General features: G+C 42.2%; 1 protein-coding gene across 3 annotated transcripts in view; it reads right to left on the bottom strand.

Annotated features, from left to right (window-relative positions):
• LOC141105952 (natural killer cells antigen CD94-like) overlaps positions 1-24,282 on the bottom strand; it is a 95,276-nt gene extending 70,994 nt beyond the window's left edge. Inside the window, exons 1-6 of one of the 3 annotated variants that reach the window (XM_073596188.1) lie at positions 24,198-24,282; positions 23,704-23,761; positions 23,477-23,594; positions 16,892-16,986; positions 9,332-9,442; positions 6,056-6,217 (exon numbers count right to left, since the gene is read on the bottom strand). In XM_073596188.1, the coding sequence (XP_073452289.1) occupies positions 6,056-6,217; positions 9,332-9,442; positions 16,892-16,982 (364 nt within the window). In that variant the 5' untranslated portion in view covers positions 16,983-16,986; positions 23,477-23,594; positions 23,704-23,761; positions 24,198-24,282. Of the gene's footprint in view, positions 1-6,055; positions 6,218-9,331; positions 9,443-16,891; positions 16,987-23,476; positions 23,595-23,703; positions 23,983-24,197 lie in introns of those variants that run through there. The other 2 variants (XM_073596190.1, XM_073596189.1) reach the window with 2 other exon arrangements.
• Positions 24,283-24,632: the final 350 nt, after the last annotated feature.

Raw genomic sequence — 24,632 nt, forward strand, 5'->3', positions numbered from 1 at the left:
ACCCGCGCAGTGGAAATAGAGATGTGTTAGTGAAATCTATGGAACTGCTGCCGCCCAACATGCAGTCACCATAAATGGGGACAGCTGAATTGATTAGTGTAGAAGAAGGGTATGGCGCTGTTCCTTTAACTAAATAATAATCCCTACCTGCGTATTTGAATATCTCTAGTTCAAAACAAGGCATATAAGTATAAATTCCTAGGTATAGCAAGACGTGCAGGTGTCAGATGGTGGTATCCTTAAAAAATTGCACACTATTAAACGAGCTATAAATATATATATAAAAAAATTGATAAGCAAGCTATAAATATATAAATACTGATAGTGTCAAATCCCATATATTGTCTTGCTGATATATATTCAAAATTACATTTATTGTGGAAAGGGGGGGGAGGGGGGGGGGAAGAGGGGGAAAGAAGAGTGGGGGAGATCAACCACTGGTGAAAAACTGAAAAGTATCCTGAAATCACTTCTAATAAAGTGCAAACGTGCTGGCAAAGTTCAAAAAAAGTCCTTATTGTGTAATAAGCTTGTTGTCAAATTCGTTTAAACCCTTATTAGTGTAATATCTTGATATATCTTGTGCAGTATCTTGGTGCATGTGATGTTGTGATTATGATCCTTCAATAGTTTTGAATATCCTTGCTCTGAAAGTGCAGCCACTCTCCGGATCACTACACCCCTGCAGGGGTATCAGGCAGTTACAGTTTTGCGCCACTGTACGGCAATCACTGGCAGACTCCGGATCGTGATGTATCATATAAAAAGAGAGAAGGAGTGCCCATAGCGTAAAATCGTTTTTAAAAGCGCTGCAACCAGCCTTACTGGCTCATTCGTTTTCTTTCCTTGACTACCTTGTTAATTATCTTACCCTTTGCTTACAGTTTGGAGTTTGTGATGATATGTTATATATTGTATCTTTACTTGTTGTATTCTGCACCGGCCACTAGATGGCCCTGGCCTTAAGGCTGCCCACGTTGTCTTAGTGCGGGAGCCGTGATGCGCACTGGGGCCCCTCCTTCCCCCGCCCGTTGTCTGACGCTCGGGGGATGGCCATGCTACCACTGCGCATCGACGTCACACACACACGCCGGATGTGCGGCGTCTGTCGACGTGGCCCTTCCGGCGTTTGCTTTCCATCTGCGCGAGCGGTGGGAGGTTAGAATCCGCCGCCGGCCGCCGGACAACCCTTTGCCTGTGCGTCGGCGTCTGGATGCCCCTCCCCTTACGCTCGCGTGTTGTGACGTTGGGGGCGGGTCCGTGGCGGCAGCATATGCGGGCAGCGGCCCTGGCGTGTTCCAGTGCTCCCTGAGCTCCCTGCTAGATAGGCTCCACACTTTGGTTGGATGGTTCGTCCTTTCCCTTCCATCAGGTACACTACCCAGTTTCTCCCCCTCTCTCTCCCTCCCATACACTGGGCGTTTTGGTGTTGACCTTCCACCATGGTCTCTCACCCTCACCCCTGGTTGACCACCAATCATCTTTTCTGCCCCTCCCCCTCTTATTCTCATTTTTTCACTTTCACATCCACATGTCTGTTTTGTTCACATTGTCCCACACTTATAGGTTTTTTTCATTTTTTCACACCAGGTGAGCCTGGGAGTGTTGGTCTGCTGTGTTCGTTGTCTGTGTTGCCTGCCGCTATTGGACGCGCCCTCTCGGTTCCCGTTACTGACCATGGGCTGGCCCACTGACCTGGATGCCTTGTATCCTGGTGTACATACCCAGTAAGTTTACATGCCCTACCCGGGTTTTGGGTGGAAGGTTACCCATACTCCCCCAACTGCGTTATTGAGTTTCTACGTATTTTCTATTACAGACAATTCGCATATCTGCTCCTGAAGAGCGGCTTTAAGCCGCGAAACGCGTCGAGCTAATTGATGTTGTGAACCATTTATACACCCATTATGTTATGCAAGATTTTACATTTCTACCGATGAAGGATTTAAGAACTTTTGACTGTGCAGTTGCTACATTTTAAATGTTGTTACATTCTATGAACACTGGTGGACTCCCCAAAATTCTATCATTATTGTACGGGATTGTAAACATGTTGTTACCAGTTGTTGCTACTATAGAGTCTGGCACCTAGTCATGGGTGCAGCCTCATGTATGTGCAATTTTATGTTGGTTAAATATGTTTTTATGCAATATTAAACAATTTTTTATCGTCCACCACTTAGTTCATTTTGTCACCACGAGCTTCAATTAAAGTCCCACCTCTTTTGCTACACTTTGCTGCCCTGGCCGCTTCAGTGTATGTCTCGCCCTAGTTGACAGGGATGGAGGCACATGGTCCTACCCAGCCATACTAACCTCATTTAAAGTCCCAACTTCCCAATCCCCCCCTTTTCCAATTATGCAATAGGGATGGAAGCTCTTGGTGACATTTACCCATACATTGGTATAACCTGTTTTCTGCAACCAGCCTTACTGGCTCATTAGTTTTCTTTCCTTGACTACCTTGTTAATTATCTTACCCTTTGCTTACAGTTTGGAGTTTGTGATGATATGTTATATATTGTATCTTTACTTGTTGTATTCTGCACCGGCCACTAGATGGCCCTGGCCTTAAGGCTGCCCACGTTGTCTTAGTGCGGGAGCCGTGATGCGCACTGGGGCCCCTCCTTCCCCCGCCCGTCGTCTGACGCTCGGGGGATGGCCATGCTACCACTGCGCATCGACGTCACACACGCACGCCGGATGTGCGGCGTCTGTCGACGTGGCCCTTCCGGCGTTTGCTTTCCATCTGCGCGAGCGGTGGGAGGTTAGAATCCGACGCCGGCCGCCGGACAACCCTTTGCCTGTGCGTCGGCGTCTGGATGCCCCTCCCCTTACACTCGCGTGTTGTGACGTTGGGGGCGGGTCCGTGGCGGCAGCATATGCGGGCAGCGGCCCTGGTGTGTTCCAGTGCTCCCTGAGCTCCCTGCTAGATAGGCTCCACACTTTGGTTGGATGGTTCGTCCTTTCCCTTCCATCAGGTACACTACCCAGTTTCTCCCCCTCTCTCTCCCTCCCATACACTGGGCGTTTTGGTGTTGACCTTCCACCATGGTCTCTCACCCTCACCCCTGGTTGACCACCAATCATCTTTTCTGCCCCTCCTCCTCTTATTCTCATTTTTTCACTTTCACATCCACATGTGTCTGTTTTGTTCACATTGTCCCACACTTATAGGTTTTTTTCATTTTTTCACACCAGGTGAGCCTGGGAGTGTTGGTCTGCTGTGTTCGTTGTCTGTGTTGCCTGCCGCTATTGGACGCGCCCTCTCGGTTCCCGTTACTGACCATGGGCTGGCCCACTGACCTGGATGCCTTGTGTCCTGGTGTACATACCCAGTAAGTTTACATGCCCTACCCGGGTTTTGGGTGGAAGGTTACCCATACTCCCCCAACTGCGTTATTGAGTTTCTACGTATTTTCTATTACAGACAATTCGCATATCTGCTCCTGAAGAGCGGCTTTAAGCCGCGAAACGCGTCGAGATAATTGATGTTGTGAACCATTTATACACCCATTATGTTATGCAAGATTTTACATTTCAACCGATGAAGGATTTAAGAACTTTTGACTGTGCAGTTGCTACCTTTTAAATGTTGTTACATTCTATGAACACTGGTGGACTCCCCAAAATTCTATCATTATTGTACGGGATTGTAAACATGTTGTTACCAGTTGTTGCTACTATAGAGTCTGGCGCCTAGTCATGGGTGCAGCCTCATGTATGTGCAATTTTATGTTGGTTAAATATGTTTTTATGCGATATTAAAAATTTTTTTATCATCCACCACTTAGTTCATTTTGTCACCACGAGCTTCAATTAAAGTCCCACCTCTTTTTCTACACTTTGCTGCCCTGGCCGCTTCAGTGTATGTCTCGCCCTAGTTGACAGGGATGGAGGCACATGGTCCTACCCAGCCATACTAGCCTCATTTAAAGTCCCAACTTCCCAATCCCCCCCTTTTCCAATTATGCAATAGGGATGGAAGCTCTTGGTGACATTTACCCATACATTGGTATAACCTGTTTTCTGCAACCAGCCTTACTGGCTCATTAGTTTTCTTTCCTTGACTACCTTGTTAATTATCTTACCCTTTGCTTACAGTTTGGAGTTTGTGATGATATGTTATATATTGTATCTTTACTTGTTGTATTCTGCACCGGCCACTAGATGGCCCTGGCCTTAAGGCTGCCCACGTTGTCTTAGTGCGGGAGCCGCGATGCGCAATGGGGCCCCTCCTTCCACGCCCGTCGTCTGACGCTCGGGGGATGGCCATACTACCACTGCGCATCGACGTCACACACGTACGCCGGATGTGCGGCAACATGTGCGGCACATGGTCCTACCCAGCCATACTAGCCTCATTTAAACTCCCAACTTCCCAATCCCCCCCTTTTCCAATTATGCTCTTAAAGTAAACCCATCTCTCCTCCGTATTCTTTGTTCCTAATATTTTATCCCAATTTATGCCTTTTAGCAAGGTTTGTAGTTTAGGGAAGTTGGCTCTTTTGAAATTCAGTGTCTTTGTATTCCCTTTATGTTTCCTATTTGTGTGATTTATACTGAAACTAATTGACCTGTGATTGCTGTTACCTAAATTGCCCCGTATTTCCACATCCGTCATCAGGTCTGTATTGTTGGTAATCAGTAGATCCAGTAATGTTTTATTTCTAGTTGGTGCGTCTACCATCTGACCCATAAAATTGTCCTGCAAGACATTAAGGAACTGGCGAGCCTTAAATGAATGCGCGGTTCCCTCCACCCAGTCTATGTCTGGATAATTAAAATCCCCCATTATGATAACACTTCCCATCCTTCCTGCTAATCCAAATTGTGATAGGAGATCTGTCTCCACTTCCTCCCTCAGGTTAGGGGGCCTATAGCATACTCCCAGTATTATTTTCCCCTTAGCTTCATCCCTTTGGAGCTCTACCCATAAGGATTCCACCTCCTCCCTAGCTCCCTCAGTGATGTCATCGCTCACATTCACTTGTACATTATTCTTGATATATAGGCATACCCCTCCCCCTTTTTTACCCTCTCTATCCTTGCGGTATAGGGTATATCCTTGAATGTTTGCCAGCCAATCATGAGAGCTGTTGAACCAGGTCTCTGAAATTCCCACAAAATCCAAATCCTCCTCGTACAACAGTATCTCTAGTTCACCCATCTTGTCCGCCATGCTCCTAGCATTGGTGAACATGCCACATAGTTTAGACCAGTCGCATATTGTCCTCGTATTAGGTGTTTCGAGATTGCAACTAGGACTTGCTACTATACTCACCTTGTGTTTTTGTGCTTTGGTTAACCTACCACTAATGCCCCCAATACTACCCTCTAATGCCCCCAATACTACCCTTCACGGTTTAGTAAGGGAGAATGGGAATAGAAAATTTGGTAGGGGTATTCGATAACCTGGGAGGGAATAAGGGGAAATGGGAGTGGAGGGTTGTGACCCTCCCTCCCTCTTAAAATAAAAGGGAAGGATAAGGAAGGAAAAGGGGGGAAAGATAAAGATTCACTATACACAATATTACATTTTTTTTTCTCTGATGTTTTGTAATAGGGAGTGGGAACTTTGTATAGGGGGTGTGGGGGGAGCTGTGTGAGGGGATGGGACACTGAAGCCCCCCAATTCCCTTGTGAAGACTGAGGAGAAGAATACATTCAATACCTTCGCCATCTCCCCATCCTTTGTATCCAGATGTCCTTCCTCATTCTTTTTGGGAACAATGTGGTCTGTCCTCCCTTTTTTGTTTACATACTTAAAGAATTTCTTGAGATTTTTTTTGTTCTCCTCCTCTATGTGTCATTCATGTTCTATCTGAGCCGCCCTAATTGCACCCTTACATTTCTTGTTGCATTCTTTATAAAGTCTGAATGCTGATGATGATCCCACAACCTTGTATTTTTTGAAGGCCTTCTCCTTTGCTTTTATATGCATTTTTACATTGGAGTGAAGCCATCCAGGACTTTTGTTTGCTTTTTTAAATTTATTTCCCATTGGGATGCATTGGCTAAACATAGTGTTATTGTACGTTGTATTATATTTTACCTGTTTGTTTATATTTTGAGCCATTTAAATTACTTTTAGGAATATCAGTACACAATTCTTTTCTAATATGATGTAGTATCCATTCCTCTTGCTTTGATTGTGTTGTGTTGCCCTGGATACGTGCTTCATTTAAAACATCCTTCAAATGCTTTATTTTCATGACTAGGGAAGACAAAGACAAAAAAAAAACATAAGATACTGGCAGTATTAACATCATATTAAACTATTAACATCATATTAAACTATTTTTGTGCAAAACAGAAACCCAAATGTAATAATGTATTGATTTTTTTTAACTTGCAACAAAGTGTATCTAAACTGATATTTCAGTCTATGGTGGATGCCAAAGGGTTATCTTCCACTAGTATTTTGTATTTCCAGTCATTTCCACAGAGTTCTCATCTCTGCTCACCTATAGCCAATACAACAGGTTCCAATTCTTGCCTTTAGATTTTCCAGTTACTGTAAACTACAGAAAGTGTCACAGAAACAAAAAAACTTCCATGATCTGCATTGCAATGGCTATAGTGGCGGGGTACAGCTCAATGCTCGAACAGGCAGATTATTTCATTAAAGTCAATATAAATACAGTGCAGGCTTTAGAGACAATTTTAAAAACATAAAGCTAGCATCAGTGACAGGAAATGTACTTATCTGAAAAAAGTAAACATATATTGGTTGTTATCAGTTGCTGCTACTTACATTTTAACATTAATGTTGCATTACCTTAGTAAAGTATACAGTGCCTTGAAAAAGTATTCATACCCCTTGAAATTTTCCACATTCTGTCATGTTACAACCAAAACCGTAAATAGATTTCATTGGGATTTTATGTGATAGACCAACACAAAGTGGCACATAATTGTGAAGTGGAAGGAAAATGATAAATTTCTCCACAGGACAACTATTAGCCGTGCACTCCACAAATCTGGCCTTTATGGAAGAGTGGTAAGAAGAAAGCCATAGTTGACATAAAGCCATAAAAAGTCCTGTTTGCAGTTTGTGAGAAGCCATGTGGGGGACACAGCAAACATGTGGAAGAAGGTGCTCTGGTCAGATGAGACCAAAATTAAACTTTTTGGCCTAAAAGCAAAAAGCTATGTGTGGCTGAAAACTAACACTGCACATCACCCTGAACACACCATCCCCACCATGAAACATGGTGGTGGCAGCATTATGTTGTGGGGATGCTTTTCTTCAGCAAGGACAGGGAATCTGGTCAGAGTTGGTGGGAAGATGGATGGAGCCAAATACAGGGAGATCTTAGAAGAAAACCTGTTAGAGTCTGCAAAATACTTGAGACTGGGGTGGAGGTTCACCTCCCAGCAGGACAACTTCCCTAAACATACAGCAAGAGCTACAATGGAATGGTTTAGTTTAACCGCTTCCCGACCGGCTCACGCAGATATACTGTGGCAGAATGGCTCTCCTGAGCGAAATCCCATAGGGGTAAGTCACTCTCTTTTTCGGCCAACAGAGGGTGCGCAGGTGCGCTGCACAGCAGGAAACCCAATGCATGTGGCCGGCGGGCAGATCACCGCTGGCCACACACGATCGCGTACACGAGTGCCAGCACACCTATACTGTCAGGGAAGAGGAAACATATCGTTTGTTCCTACTAAGTAGGAAAAACGATATGTCTCCTCTCCTAGTCACTCACATCCCCATACAGTTAGAACACACTGAGGGAACACACAGTTAATCCCTTGATCGCCCCCTAGTGTTAACCCCTTCCCTGCCAGTGACATTTATACAGTAATCAATGCATTGTTATAGCACTGATCGCTGTATAATTGTCAATGGTCCCACAAAAGTGTCAAAAGTGTCCGATCTGTCTGTCGCAATGTCGCAGTACTGCTAAAAATCGCAGATCACTGCCATTACTAGTAAAAAATAAATAAATAATAAAAATGTCATAAAAATGCCATAAATCTCTCCCATAGTTTGTATATGCTATAACTTTTACGCAAACCAATATTTGCTTATTGTGATTTTTTTTACCAAAAATAATTAGAAGAATATATATTGGCCTAAATTGATGAAGAATTTTTTTTTTTTTTTTAATTGGGGGATATTTATTATAGCAAAATGTAAAAAATATTTTTTTCTTTTTCAAAATTGTCGCTTTTCTTTGTTTATAGCACAAAAAATAAAAACCGCAGAGGTGATCAAATACCACCAAAAGAAAGCTCTACTTGTGGGAAAAAAAGGACACAAATTTCGTTTGGGTACAGCATTGCATGACTGCGCAATTGTCAGTTAAAACGACGCAGGGCCAAATTGCAAAAAGTGCTCTGGTCAGAAAGGGGGTAAAATCTTCCGGGGCTGAAGTGGTTAAAGCATATTTATGTGTTAGAATGGCCCAGCCAAAGTACAAACCTAAATCTAACTGAGAATCTGTGGCAAGACTTCAAAATTTCTGTTCGCAGACGCTCACCATCCAATCTGACAAAGTTTGAGCTATTTTGCAAAGAAGAATGGGCAAACATGCTACTCTCTAGATGTGCAAAGCTGGTAGAGACATCCCCAAAAGCTGGAATTGCAACGAAAGGTGGTTCTACAAAGTATTGACTCAGGGGGGCTGAATACAAATGCACACCACACTTTTCAGATATTTATTTGTAAAAAATGTTGAAAACCATTTATCATTTTCCTTCCGCTTCACAATTATGTGCCACTTTGTGTTGGTCTATCACATAAAATCCCAATAAAATACATTTACATTTTTGGTTGCAACATGACAAAATGTGGAAAATTTCAAGGGGTATGAATATGTTTTTGAGACACTGTACTTGAACACCCCAAAATGATTGTAAACTGCTATTTCTATTGTAATATCAGTCATGTAGCCAGGGTTTGTACGTATGTTTAGTTATCTTTTACAGTGCTACAGAGCCCTGAAACCTGAGGGTGCAAATAACACCTATTGTTGAGAGCCTGGCATCCTCCTGTTTCTGCCTTGAACACATCACCATTAGCTATGATAGGCAACATTACTAGCTAGTAGTGGAATGCAGGTGAAAGAAAGGGGGAGGGACATAAGGAGCACAGTATGCTTTTTGCATACCCAATAGATTTGCACGATAGTGTCCATTTGGACAATCTCAAGACTTGAACAAGGTTTTTTCAATACCAAAGAGGGATACCAATACCAATACCCAAAGAGGGATGCAATAAATGAAAATAATAATCATAATTACATACTATAACATTTGTGCATCTTACAATAGGTTTCCCAGTTAATGTCATTACATCAGTATGTGTTTTTTTTCTTACCCAAGATACATATTGTTAACATCAGAAGTATGCTTATAATTGCAAGGGAGATGATGGATTTGTGCAGACAAGATTGACCCTGCTTTTTCCGTGAATGCAGCAGTGCTGAATCTAAAAGAAATGTTAAAAATCGTACATGCCCTTTAATAAAACAAATCTATAAATTGGAAAGTATTGTTTTTAATTAGCATCATTAGTGTTTTTATACGTTATTCAACTCCCCCAGATTAAAGTAGACTTCCATCTTTTTGTATGCAAAACATACTTGCCATGTGTGTCTCTTGTTACCTTTTCTTTAGAATTAAACAAATACAAGTTCAGCGAGGAAAGTGAGATCATCTCATAATGGACAGAGCAGGTGTGCAAACCCAGGAACTCAAGTGCAGAAATCTCTCCATAGAGATTAGGAGAGTTAACTTGTGTCATGTGGTTTAAGGCTTGGTTCACACCTCTATGAAAAACAACAAAAACTGGAGACCAAGCTCATCTAGAGGAAAGTCCTATAGGGCAGGTCTCCGTGAGGTGGGTAGTAGCCCACATTATCGAACACTAGACCTGTTAGTATAAACTTAGAAAAGAACCATTCCCTGTGTGTGGGCCAAAGGCCACCGGGTGGCGATCCTCTGAATACAAATGCATATATATTCAAAAAAGATAGGGACAAAGGTCCCAAAAGGTATTCTTCAGAAAGAATACAGAAAGTGTAAAGGACTAATTTAACTTTATTTAATTGTACAAAAACAAATAATTACTTGCAAAAATACTTGTCTAAAATAATAAAAAAGATCCCAAATCCCTCCTCCAAACACATTTAATTAAAATTAAGACAAGAAGGTCTTAATGGAACACTGGTGTCCATAACAAATCCAGCCATACACATCAGTCACCCATCTCACACACACGGTTCAATCTGATTGTTGTATATTCACCGCAGATTGGCCTGGTAACTCAATAGAGACAAAAGTCACTGTGATATAGATGAGATTAGCCAGCGGTGATTATGTATAGAGAGTTTGTGTGTTCCGCTCAGCATATAACTTCCACTCAAACTTGTAAAGCAGCAATGCATATGGATTTCAAAATCGCATAGATTTAAATAAAGTTAAATTAGTCATTTACACTTTCTGTACCTTTCTGAAGAATACCTTTTGGGACCTTTGTCCCTATCTTTTTTGAATATTGGTTCACACCTCTGTGTGTGGCTGCAGATGTGGGAATCACATCTGTTCCTGCACCCACAACCACCCGCTGCCAAATTGTATGCTCCTGACCGCGTACACACGACCGGACTTTCCGGCAGACTAGGTCCGACGGTCTTCCCGACGGACTTTTGGCGGAGTTCCAACGGACTTCCAAACAAACGGACTTGCTCGCACACCAACGGACTAAGTCCATTCGTTTTGAATGTGATGACGTAAGACGGGACTAAAAAAGGAAAATCAATGGCCAGTAGCCAATAGCTGCCCTTGTGTCGTATTTGGTCCATCGGACCAGCATACAGACGAACAGTTTTCCCAATAGGAACTGAGTCCGTCGGACAGATTTTAAACATGTTTCATTTCTAGGTCCGTCGGATATTTTAAATGAAAAACAATAGGATTAGCCCACACACGATCGGAATGTCCGACGGACTGATTCCGTTGGACCTAGTCTGCCGGAAAGTCCGGTCGTGTGTACGCGGCATTAGGAGACGAAAGGGGCTGTCATTCATTCTGAATGGCACCCCTACGCATCTCAGCCCACAGCGAGTTTGCAGGTGAGAAAACCGCAGTAAAATTGCATGGTGAAAAAAACAGTGCAAATTTCCCTGCGGATGCATTTTTGAAAAGGTGCTTGTACCTTTTATTTTTTGTGGAAACATAGGCATGGCAGCCCATTCATTTGAATTGCCTGCTGTGCCCTCGCAAACACGTGCCGTAAATCTCCAGTATTCACCAAAATGATCAGTTTTGGAGGACTGAACCAATACAGTTACATCCAGAATTATAATTATAATCTACATTCAACATAAAAATATATTACAATTAAAAAGTGCTTAGATAGACTTAAGACAGCTTTACACATTGAATTTTTTGTTAGGGCCCATTCTCACTTGTGCAGTGAGGTAACATGCAGGAAAATGTGGCATTACCACATATTCCCACAAAGCACAGCAATTCTTTTGCTCTATGTGTGGTATGGTGCATTGCAGTTCCACTCATTGTGAATGACACTCTAATGTACTGTACAGTAGAGTGCAGCATGTTGTACATTGTGGTATGCTCTCTCTCCCCCAACAGACGAGGATTACATGAGGACAAATCATTATATGCCTATGACCTCTTAATATCTTGTAAGTGTTTTTAATCCCATTGTGCCTGTAATAAATCTTTTAACTACTACACTTAGAGGCACCTTTCTCTTTCCTTTATTTTTAATTAATTTGTGGTTTGTCGGTAGCCCATAATAAATGGGCTGCCTCAACAAAAGCACGTTAACATGCAAAATACTGCGTATAAACATATGTCCAGTAATGCAACACAACGGAAAATACAACTTTACAACTTTAGTATCTTACACATTTCCCCTCTATTGCAGACTTTTAACTGTTTTTGCTAGAGTACCACAAATACGTGACATCATGGTGGGCTTTCTTTCATGACCCTGTATGTATCCATACCTGTGTTTATACTAGGCGCACGGTCAATGGCTTACCTGCAGCATGGAAACTTTCACTGATATAGGTAGGATAAAAAAAGCAAAAGGTACAGTTTTGTTTATGAGCCCTACAATATGTACTGTACAAACAACGAATAATGCACACTTATGTGGTATTGCCATAAACAGCATGATAAGGAGAAAATATTTAGGGTTGGTCCTGGGTGGTGGGAGCTAAAATTAAAAAAAATGATATTTTTGCACTATTTTTGGCAAGTTTTATTTTGATATTAAAAAAACAAACAAATCAGGAGATATCCAAAACCATTTATCATCGAATGAAGGTTAAATTTATCCTGAAAAAAATAATTTACCTAGGTACACTGAGTAGCTACATGCCAAAGTTATATAGTTGGGTTTAATTTAATTTGGACTTTATCATTAAGGTGTTAATAATAATTTGTTATTAGAAACTCTACTTTTGTTAAGAAAAAAATAAACCCTCTGGGTGATCTATGTACATTGTGGGGATTTTAACAAATGTTGTTACAGATTCCTACCTTTTGTTATTCTGAAGGAATAGCTGTTTGTTTGTCTGTACCTTCACCGCTCCTTCACCGCTCCAAAGATGCTGCTAGCAGGACTTTTTTTAGCATCCTGCCAGCGCACCACCCCAGTGTGAAAGCCCTCGGGGCTTTCACATTGGAGAGACAGCAGCGACTCTTTCAGGGCGCTTTGCAGGCGCTATTTTTAGCATTATAGCGCCTGCAAAGTGCCTCAGAGTGAAAGGTGTCTCAATGTGATTGCCCTTTGAGCATATCTCACCAAAAATGACATTTTTGTTACAGGGGATGCTCAAAATATGATTTGTATCTTAGTGGAGACTTCTGGGAAAATCAGTTAACAAATCACAGAAGCAGGAAATTACATTTCTGGGGGATGTTCTGTCCACATTCTGTGGACAGAACACCTCCATGTAGCCATATTGCATTGAATTTTACAGAGAATTACAGAGCTGCAAATTAAAAAGGAAAGTGCCAACCAGCCGCCGTTGAATGTTTTCTGTATGTTTTATCACTTAAAGTGGATGTAAACCCAATTCATGAAATTTGAGCTGGGCACATATATCTGCAGTGTTTTTTTTATTTCTCTTCAAAGCCCTATGTCCCGTAGCTGTCTCCTGCTCCATTCTTCTGTTATCAGCCTGATAACTCCTGACAAGTTCTCTGACACAAATGATAAAAGCAGCTGAAGATTTGTGTTGAGGAGGTTGCTATAAATAGATTAGCACTGAGCTAAACAATTCAACAAACAGAGCTGAAAGTCTCTACCTATGAGGAGAGGGGGTGTGCCCCTTTCCTACAATTAGCTGTCTTGGCTGTATGCCCAGGCTTCACTGCAGTGCTAACCAGGAAAAGAAAATCTCCTAACACAATGTGCACTTTCTAACGAGTATATAAAGATGAAGACAGCAGATATACAGTATCTCACAAAAGTGAGTAAACCCCTTACATTTTTGTAAATATTTTATTATATCTTTTCATGTGGCAACACTGAAGAAATTACACTTTGCTACAATGTAAAGTAGTGAGTGTGCAGCTTGTATAACAGTGTAAATTTTCAGTCCCCTCAAAATAACTCAACACACAGCCATTAATGTCTAAACCGCTGGCAACAAAAGTGAGTACACCCCTAAGTGAAAATATCCAAATTGGGCCCAAAGTGTCAATATTTTGTGTGGCCACCATTATTTTCCAGTACTGCCTTAACCCTCTTGGGCATGGAGTTCACCAGAGCTTCACAGGTTGCCACTGGAGTCCTCTTCCACCAGTCCATCACCTTTACCCTCGGCTTCATTAGCACGGTAGCGGTCGTCTTGGAGGTGTGTTTGGGGTCATTATACTGCCGTGCAGCCCAGTCTTCGGAGAGAGGGGATCATTCTCTGCTTCAGTATGTCACAGTACACGTTGGCATTCATGGTTCCCTCAATAAACTGTACCTTCCCAGTGCCGGAAGCACTCATGCAGCCCCAGACCATGACACTCCCACCACCATGCTTGACTGTAGGAGAGACACACTTGTCTTTGTACTCCTCACCTGGTTGCCGCCACTCACGCCTGACACCATCTGAGCCAAATAATCTTGGTCTCATTAGACCCAGGCCACAGGACATGGTTCCAGTAATCCATGTCCTTAGTCTGCTTGTCTTCAGCAAACTGTTAGCGGGCTTTTTTGTGCATCATCTTTAGGAGAGGCTTCCTTCTGGGAAGACAGCCATGCAGACCAATTTGATGCAGTGTGCAGCTTATTGTCTGAGCACTGACAGGCTGACCCCCCCCCCCCTTCAACCTCTGCAGCAATGCTGGCAGCACTCATATGTCTATTTCCCAAAGACAACCCCTGGATATGACGCTGCGCACCTGCACTCAACTATTTGGTCGACCATGGTGAGGCCTGTTCTGAGTGGAACCTGTCCTGTTAAACCGCTGTATGGTCTTGGCCACCGTGCTGCAGCTCATTTTCAGGGTCTTCTTGAACTTCCAGTGACCAGTATGAGAGAGTGAGAGTGATAACACCAAATTTAACACACCTTCTCCCCATTCACACCTGAGACCTTGTAACACTAACAAGTCACATGACAACGGGGAGGTAAAATGGCTAAATGTGCCCAATTTGGACATTTTCACTTAGGAGTGTACTCACTTTTGTTGCCAGCGGTTTAGACATTAATGGCTGTGAGTTGAGTTATTTTGAGGGGACAGCAAATTTATACTGTTATTTATGCTGTACACTCACTACTTTACATTGTAGAAAAGTGTAATTTCTTCAATGTTGTCACATTAAAAGGTATAATAAAACATTTACAAAAATGTGAGGGGTGTACTCACTTTTCTGAGATACTGTACATGTAAAACTTATGTAGGAGGATTTGTTTCATACCTGTGTTTCATCCGAGGCTGTTCACTTCACTGGGTATTTTTGAGGGTTTACATCCACTTTAACCACTTGCTGACCAGCCGCTGTATATATATGGTGGCAGGATGGCTCAATGCGCAAATCGCTGTACCCCTACAGGTCCATGCATGTGACACTGTGGGCACGCTGCACACTGCGCGAGCACACCCGCAGATCCCGCGGGCTCGATGTCCACCGGCGACTCGCATTCGCGGTACAGAGAGGCAGAATGGGGATGTAAATGAGGTGGATCCCCGTTCTGACAGGAGACATCATGGAGATCTGCTGTTCCCAGTGATCAGGAACAGTGATCACTGTGGTATTCCAGTGAGCCCAGCCCCCACACAGTTAGAACACACTGAGCGAACACAGTTAAACCCTTGATCACCCCCTAGTGTTAACCCCTTCCCTGCCAGTGTCATTTATACATTGATCAAAGCATTTTTTTTTTAGCACTGATCAATGTAATCATGTCACTGGTCCCCAAAAAGTGCCACTTAGGGTCAGATTTGAGAAAAGTCCATAAATCTTTCCCATAGTTTGTAGAGGCGATAACTTTTGTGCAAACCAATCAATATTGCAATTTTTTTTACCATAAATATGTAGCAGAATACATAATGACCTAAATTGATGAATACATTTTTTTAATATATTTTTTTGGGATATGTATTATAGCAGAAAGTAAACAATATTGTTGTTTTCTTCAAAATTGTCAGTCTTTTTTTGTTTTTAGAGCAAAAAATAAAAACCGCAGAGGTGATCAAATACCACCAAAAGAAAGCTCTATTTGTGGGAAATAAAGGAAATCAATTTTGTGTGTGTACAACGTTGCAAGACCGTGCAGTTGTCAGTTAAATTGACGCAGTGCCGTATCTCAAAAAATGGCCTGGTCATTAGGGGGTAAATCCTTCTGGGGTTGAAGTGGTTAAGCAAGCCTATTGAATAATGAGAAAGTATTCTGTTTTGCTCATCTTTGAACCATATCCATAGCCAGTAATTTAAAAAAAAAAAAGTTGTAATCCTTTTGACTTCAACGCCATTTTGAGAAGGAATAGCTTAGAGAAAAGGTTGTGAGCTGACTAACTCTCTAGAAAGAGACATTTGGTGTTTGGGAATACACTTGAATTGAAGGAAGTGGATGATCATGGAAAACTGTTTGGGCTTTTACCTACGTAATGTTTGGTGCGTTTGTTAATATGTATCACAGAATTTGTTTATCACATTAATGTGTTTAATTGTGCATAACAATTTTGTTGAAATATAAGTAATTTATGCTTCCTTCACATTGGAAATTATTTCCATATAGCAGATTCTTGTGGCTGCAGTCATATGTGTATTTGAGAAGAGCAATCACTGTTCAAATCATGTAACTACACCCCCAGTGGTTACCCACAGTTAGGGACAGTTGAGGCTGGAATCCACTGTATACAGATAATTGCCCATGTGAAGGAGGCTTAAAGTATAACTAAATGCAAAACTTTTTGGGGGGTTCTGGATTGAGTGGATAAGGATTAGAACACCTGTAATGTTTTTATTGCTGTCTGTGCCCCCATTTAGGGAGATCCCCCTCTATTTGTCCTGTTTACCATTAACATTGAAAGTGAAAGTTAAAAAAAAATCTCAAATTTTGGGTTGCCCCTAGAAAAGCAATAATGGAAAGAGTGGAAATCTTCCAATGGGAACACTAGTTCTGGTGACCTGGGGGTCCCCAAGAGATGGGACAGGAAGTGAAGGGAAATCTCAGTAATGGGACACAGATGGTAAAAAAACAACAAAAAAAAAACCCCGTCCTTGCTCCATCCAAAATGAAAAAAAAAATTTGCCTATAGTTCTACTTTAAGGGTTAGCTTTATTATTTATTGTTTTTGGCACTGCAGTATTTGTTTTGTTGGAGAGGTACATACAGTCAGACATTTGTTTCATCAGAGGCAAAAGTATTGCAAAGACTGGGTTTAAAGCAGTATTTACCTACTGGTCTTCTTTCACTAGGCAGATCCAATGGCATGTGACTTGAGCCCACGGGAAGGCTTAAAAGTGAATATTCAGCATACGTCCCCATAGTGCTAAAACAGATAATCATCATTAAGCAGAATGCTAATATTAGTAAGTTCTTTAAATGTAAACTAAAGCACACAGTATGAAGATATCAGGTGTACAGACTTACCTTTTATTGAGTAGCCTCCCTGGCGGTATGATTATGTCAGATTTTTGCATCTCAAAGCGGTACAATTATTTTGCATAGAAATTTGGCGTTTTATATTGTAGGCCTGTAATTCTTAGCAATAACACACTTAAATCTGTCCAAACAAGAGTCTAGTAGATATCCCGGGTATGATGAAGTTTGACACAAAATCATAAATTATAATGTAATAAATAAAGATAAATAATTATAAAAAATAATAATATAATAATAATAAAATTAATTTCCCCACGATTCACTATTGCTCAATTCTGCAAGTGTTCTAATTTACTATCGCTGTTTTATAGCTGGTCTAAAACCACTTTTGACATAAAGGGACACTTTTTGGTTGCTATGGACAATCTCAAGTTTCCAGGCAGAAAGAACAGTATATATAATATAAAACTGCATGCAGGGCATTGGACAAAGCACTGGGGACAAAAGGAATGTGAAATAATTTCATACAATAATGTAATCTGTAAGATTACAGTGTACTGTATGTATTATGATTTTTCACTTTTTTGAATTTGCCGCCGGGCTCCGTCCTCATGCGCCGCGGCGCTCGCAGGGAACGGAGCCCGGCACAGAGAGGCTTCAGGCGGAGGACAGAGCCCACGGACACAGCGGGGGGACATCGCAGGATCCTGGGGACAAGGTAAGTATACCGCACCAGGATCCTGCAATGCAATCCCGAGTGTGGCTCGGGGTTACCGCTAATGGTGCTGAAATTTAACCCCAAGCCACACTGGAGAAAACCGCCAGGGAGGTTAAAATAATGCTTTGTTCAGAAGAATAAGCAAATCAGTTTTATGCCTTGACAACAGTTTGGCACAAACCAAGCAGAATATGTTCCCAAAGTACCCTCCACGACCCCACATGGCCAAAACACCTTCAAAACCATTCATCCTCGGAGCATGCCTTTCCGCAGTGCCCGGTAAAGTAGATAATAATTAATACTTATCCGCAGTGGCGGCCGGTGGTAATTTTCTTTGGGGGGGGCGGCAAACAGTACCACCCCCCCCTTTTGGTCTGTCCATTGGTCCATCCATCCGTCAGCGGGACTGGTGCACTTACCCCATCTATGCGGCGCTGCTCCCAGGCTCTCAGCGGTGGCGGCTCTCCCGTTCTCTTGCTCTCCACGGGTGACGGTTTTGTCTTCTGTTTCCTCCCTCCTTCTCGGTGGCCAATTGGGAGTCTTCTCTTTTTGGCTAATCAGAAAACAGATCTCACGACCTCTTCTGCTGGATTGAGGATCAGTGTTACAACAGCAAATATTTATTCGGTGTTCTAACACCTGGATGGGCTCATGGCGCAATGCTCTGCGCCACAAGCCCACATATTTTGAAGCCTATTAGAGCCAATGGCTCTAATCAGGTGCTTCAAAAAAACACCCTCGCCGCTGCAATTCAGGCGTCCGGCGTCCTGAAAGGGGCCGGATGCCTAAAAAGGGGGTGGCAGCGGCGGCAATGCATAGATCAGGGCCAGTGCTACCACTAGGCAAGCTAGGCAGCCGCCTAGGGCGCCCGGCCACTGGTGTTCCTACTCTCTTCTCTCTGCAGCAAGCAACTAAGTCTCAGCATCAGCAGGCAGCCGCCGATCCATTCGCAGGTAGTTTTATAGGCGCAGCGGAGGAATGGAAGCAAGCAAACCTTCATTGATGTGCGCTGGTGAGGCTGCATTTGATGGGCGCTGGTGAGGCTGCATTTGATGGGCCCTTCATTAAAATGGTGGGGTATACATGGGCAGGGCCAAGGGGGTAGAGTCAGTGGTGGAGCCAGGGGGGGAGCAAAATTAAGTTTTCGCCTAGGGTATCAAAAATCCTTGCACCAGCCCTGGGATAGATTCATGCTATGCATGAATCTATCCATTAGTCATATAGGGGGTGGCGTGGAGAGAGGGGGTGGTGCCCAGGCCCCTAATGGCCGGGCCCCTGCTGTTTTCTAGTTTATTTGTTCCCCTAATTACACTATGAGTAGTGGGATTTAAAAGACTTACTTGAGTTGGTCTCACTTACAGCACTGCACTGGTACCACACATATAATCTTGTGATTTGCTCACCTCTTGCACTCTACACAGTGTGCATGTAAAATTCCTAACAGCAGTCAGATTTAAAGTTTTAAAGAAATTTGATTTTTCTTTTAGAAATGTTACCACTTATCCAGTGTATGTCTTTATGTTGGCACATACATGCCATAACAAACCACATTTGTTAGTAAATTCTACATATGCACACCAGTGGCATAGCGTGGGTTGTCAGCACCCGGGGCAAGGCAAGTAATTTGCGCCCCCTAACCTGCAGACTTTTAGCTATCCCTGAGTCCCTTCAAATACAATAGTACTGACCTACCTGATTCCTATACTGACCACTACACACTACACTGAGAACTACACTGTCCACTACACTACATTGTCCACTACACTGACCACTATACTATACTGTCCACTATACTACACTGACCACTATACTGACCACTATACTGTCCACTATACTGTCCACTACACTGTCCACTATACTACACTGACCACTATACTATACTGTTCACTATACTACACTGACCACTATACTGACCACTATACTGACCACTATACTGTCCACTACACTGTCCACTATACTACACTGACCACTATACTATACTGTTCACTATACTACACTGACCACTATACTATACTGTTCACTATACTACACTGACCACTATACTGTCCACTACACTACACTGTCCACTATACTACACTGACCATTATACTGACCACTATACTACACTGTCCACTATACTGCACTACACTGACCACTATACTACACTATACTGACCACCATACTATACTGTCCACTATACTACACTGACCACCATACTACACTGTCCACTATACTACACTACACTGTCCACTATACTACACTACACTGTCCACTATACTACACTGACCACTACACTACACTGTCCACTATACTACACTACACTGTCCACTATACTACACTATACTGACCACCATACTACACTGTCCACTATACTACACTACACTGTCCACTATACTACACTGACCACTATACTACACTACACTGTCCACTATACTACACTGACCACTATACTACACTATACTGACCACCATACTACACTGTCCACTATACTACACTGACCACTATACTACACTATACTGACCACCATACTACACTGTCCACTATACTACACTACACTGTCCACTATACTACACTGACCACTACACTACACTATACTGACCACCATACTGCACTGTCCACTATACTACACTACACTGTCCACTATACTACACTGACCACTATACTACACTGTCCACTATACTACACTACACTGTCCACTATACTACACTACACTGACCACTATACTACACTATACTGACCACCATACTACACTGTCCACTATACTACACTACACTGACCACTATACTACACTGTCCACTATACTATACTGTCCACTATACTGACCACTATACTGTCCACTACACTACACTGACCACTATACTACACTGTCCACTATACTACACTACACTGACCTCTATACTACACTGTCCACTATACTGACCACTATACTACACTGTCCACCATACTACACTGTCCACCATACTACATTATACTGACCACCATACTACACTGTCCACTATACTACATTACACTGTCCACTATACTACACTGTCCACTATACTACATTACACTGTCCACTATACTACACTGACCACTATACTACACTACACTGACCACTATACTACACTATACTGACCACCATACTACACTGTCCATTATACTACACTATACTGACCACTATACTACACTGTCCACTATACTGACCACTATACTATACTGTCCACTATACTACACTACACTGACCACTATACTACACTGTCCACTATACTACACTGTCCACTATACTACACTGTTCACTATACTATACTACACTGTCCACTATACTACACTACACTGACCACTATACTACACTGTCCATCATACTACATTATACTGACCACCATACTACACTGTCCACTATACTACATTACACTGTCCACTATACTACACTACATTGTCCACTATAGTACACTGACCACTATACTACACGGCACTATACTGACCACCATACTACACTGTCCATTATACTACACTACACTGCTCCCCATACTGACAACTACACTGACCTCCATACTAAACTACACTATAATGACCACTATACTAACCACTATACTATACTACACTGACCACTATACTACACTACACTGTCCACTATACTACACTATACTGTCCACTATACTACACTGACCACTATACTACACTATACTGTCCTGCCTACAGTCTCTCTCTCTCGCCCCCCCCGGCCAGTAACATGACTCTCACTCACCTTCTTATCCTGGCCTGCATCGATCCGGATGAGGAGGAGAAGACAGCGGTGGCTCACATTGTTTCTTCTCTCCCCTGCGCTCTGCCTGCTGCCATGTTTAGTGTCCAGCGCCCTGTGATTGGGCGTATGGGGGGTCATGTGTGGAGGCGGGACTTCAGGAGCGATCGAGGACAGGCCAGCCCTACGCCTCACATGACCCCCATACGCCCAATCACAGGGCGCCGGACACTTAACATGGCGGTCGGAGCGCGGGGGACACAGGAATTGTAAATTAGGAGGAGGCAGCCAGTGACACATACTGGCGCCCCGCTAAATGTCGCGCCCGGGGCCACGGCACCCCCTGCACCCCCCACGCTACGCCACTGATGCACACTGTAGTCTGAGTGCATATGTCTGTGTTCATTGCAGGCACATCGCAATAACTTGCTTCTCCAAACACACTTAAAGTGCTGACATAAGTTTATAAGCTGTAGTGATTAGGGACAATTGTACCAACACTTTGTTTATTTCATGCAACTGTTGCAATGGCATTTATACATACTCTTTCACACATACAGACCATTCGTCCGTTTTTCATCTATCCGTTGACGGATATCAATGCATGTCTATGTAAAAATGGATGACAACAGATGATCATCTATTTTCATCCATTTTCATCCACTTACGTCAACATCCCTTTTTTTGAACAGATGAAAACCCTATTTTTCATCTGTCAAAAAAACAGATTGGACGAAAAATGGATGTAAACTGACAAATGGTCAGTTTTTCATCCATTTTTGCAATGGCAACCAGTCACTGTGAGGTGCGGGGGGGATTGGCAGAGAAAGGGAGGAGAGGTGAAGAGCAGTATACACAGTGAGGGGCATTCTGTACAGACAGGCTCCCTCACTTGCCTATGCTGACTGTCATTGTCAGCTTAATTGTAGGCTCTTTTTTTTCTATATTTAATAGCGCCGGGAAGGAGCTGTCATTCGGTCCTACCAATAAATTAAACAAAGGGGAGGGGTCACCGGGTGATGTCACTGGGTGACCCCGCACCTTTGTTTAATTTATTGGCGGGACCAAATGACAGCTCCTTCCCGGCGCTATTAAATATAGAAGAAAAAGAGCCGACAATTACAATCAGCACTGGCAAGTGAGGAGGGAGCCTGTCTGTACAGAATGCCCCCTCACTGTATATACACTTTTCTTGTCCTGCCCCTTTCCTTGCATACACTGCCCCCCCCCCTCCCCCCCAAAGAGGACCTGTCACGTATCTGCTATCATATAGGGGACTATTGGCAATAAAATAGTAAAAAAAAAAAAAAAACACATGGAAAAAAAACGAATTAACTGATGAAAAATTGATGTCAACTGATCCGTTTTGTTCTTTGAAAAACCATGACTGAATGGATGAAACAAACAGAAGGCGTGTGTGAAAGGGGCCAAGGGCAGGCCATACATGGGTCAAACTTTGAATAATTTTCTTTTAAAAATCTTATGTAAGAATTTTCATTTGAATTTCACAGCATTAGTGGGTTGCAGCAACAGCCGATTTTCGTACGGCCATTGAATTTAAATGATCAGGCATGTTGGAAATTTTTTAAAAAACTAACGATTTTCTAATCAATGATGGGAGAATTGTGCGAGAAATGTAATCAAAAAAGAAATGCGCATATGCAAGAAAAGAAAATTCCCGGAAAGAAAAGAAGATTCCCAGCCACAAAAATTATTTTCTGTAGCAATAGGAGGTGAAATTCAAGGCTTGGTTGGTGGAATTTCAAAATCAATGGTGGCACCATTGGATCACAAAACGCACAAAATTTCTGATTTTCAAAAGAAAATGATTTCAAAATTTGACCATGTATGGCCAGCCTAAGAATCAACTGCTATGTTTTGCAGTTTTCAATAAACAAAGGTTGAAAATGAAATTCTAAAAAAAAAAAAAAAAAAAAAAAAACATACAAATGAGGAAAACACAAAGTTTTAGATAAAATGCCAGTTATCAAAGTTCCAACAATAAAAAAGCACTCTTACCTCAATCATTCAGAACCTAAAGTCCGCCAGTCTGACAGATGAAGAAAACCCCTTAGTTTTGCACAGCTAAAATCGAAGGGACCAGCAGACTTTAAGTGAGTTTTTGACCTTAGGTCCTCTGCAATATTTACAAAAAAAGCCCACTTATAACCAACATTCAGACATAATTAATAAAATAATCATGGTAATGTGTACTCAATACAATAAATATGACATACTATACTTACAGAGTGTTCATGCGTTGTCTTGGTCGTCTTAAAATAGGTACTTGTGTTGTGTTTTCATCTGCCAGTTGTGTTATGAGTAAACAGGAAAAACCCAATGTGAGTGACAACCGTTTGTAGAGCTCAATAAAACCCACTAGATTATAATTACAGCATCGTCCTCTACAATACATTACAAGTGACAATTTCAAAAACCAAAAGGAAACCTATTTCTCAAATGTATTTCATATACAGACGTCTATCGTGGGTAGGAAACAAAGCTTCTGTTTAGTTTCTTCAACTTTCTAAAGCTTATCAAGATCTGTTAAGTCTATTTAACTCTCAGTGCAGGTGGAGACTATTTTAATTGAGAAATATTGACCAGTAATAACTAATAATCTGTTAACCATTGCAGCAAGTTATTCGATATTGAATTTAATGCAACTACTATAAACCAATGAAACAAAAATCTTTAGTTATCCTGCTCACGCTAAAGGTATTTTAGCAATTCTGCTTACACAAATGTATCTCTGTGGGTCTCATCAAATATGTCTGTCTTCCACAAACACCCATGCATCCAATCTTTGTAATGTATTTGTTCTCACACCCCTCATCACATGACCATGTGATAACCAATCTGTGTATTTCCTTCTTTGTTTAACCTCACTCTCTTCTTCTGTGGGAACACGTACCAACTACTCTGAAATTCTGGGTGAAGACATACTAGTATATACGCTCACTGGACACTTTATTAGGTACACCTTGCTAGTACCGGGTTGGATCCACTTTTGCCTTCAGAACTGCCTTAATTCTTCGTGGCATAGATTTAACAAAGTGTTGGAAATATTCCTCAGAGATTTTCATCCATATTGACATGATAGCATCACACAGTTGCTGCAGATTTGTTGGCTGCACATCCGTGATGTGAATTTCCCGTTCCACCACATCCCAAA

This window comes from Aquarana catesbeiana, linkage group LG08, assembly GCF_042186555.1.
Source record: "Aquarana catesbeiana isolate 2022-GZ linkage group LG08, ASM4218655v1, whole genome shotgun sequence".
NCBI classification, from domain to species: Eukaryota; Metazoa; Chordata; class Amphibia; order Anura; family Ranidae; genus Aquarana; species Aquarana catesbeiana.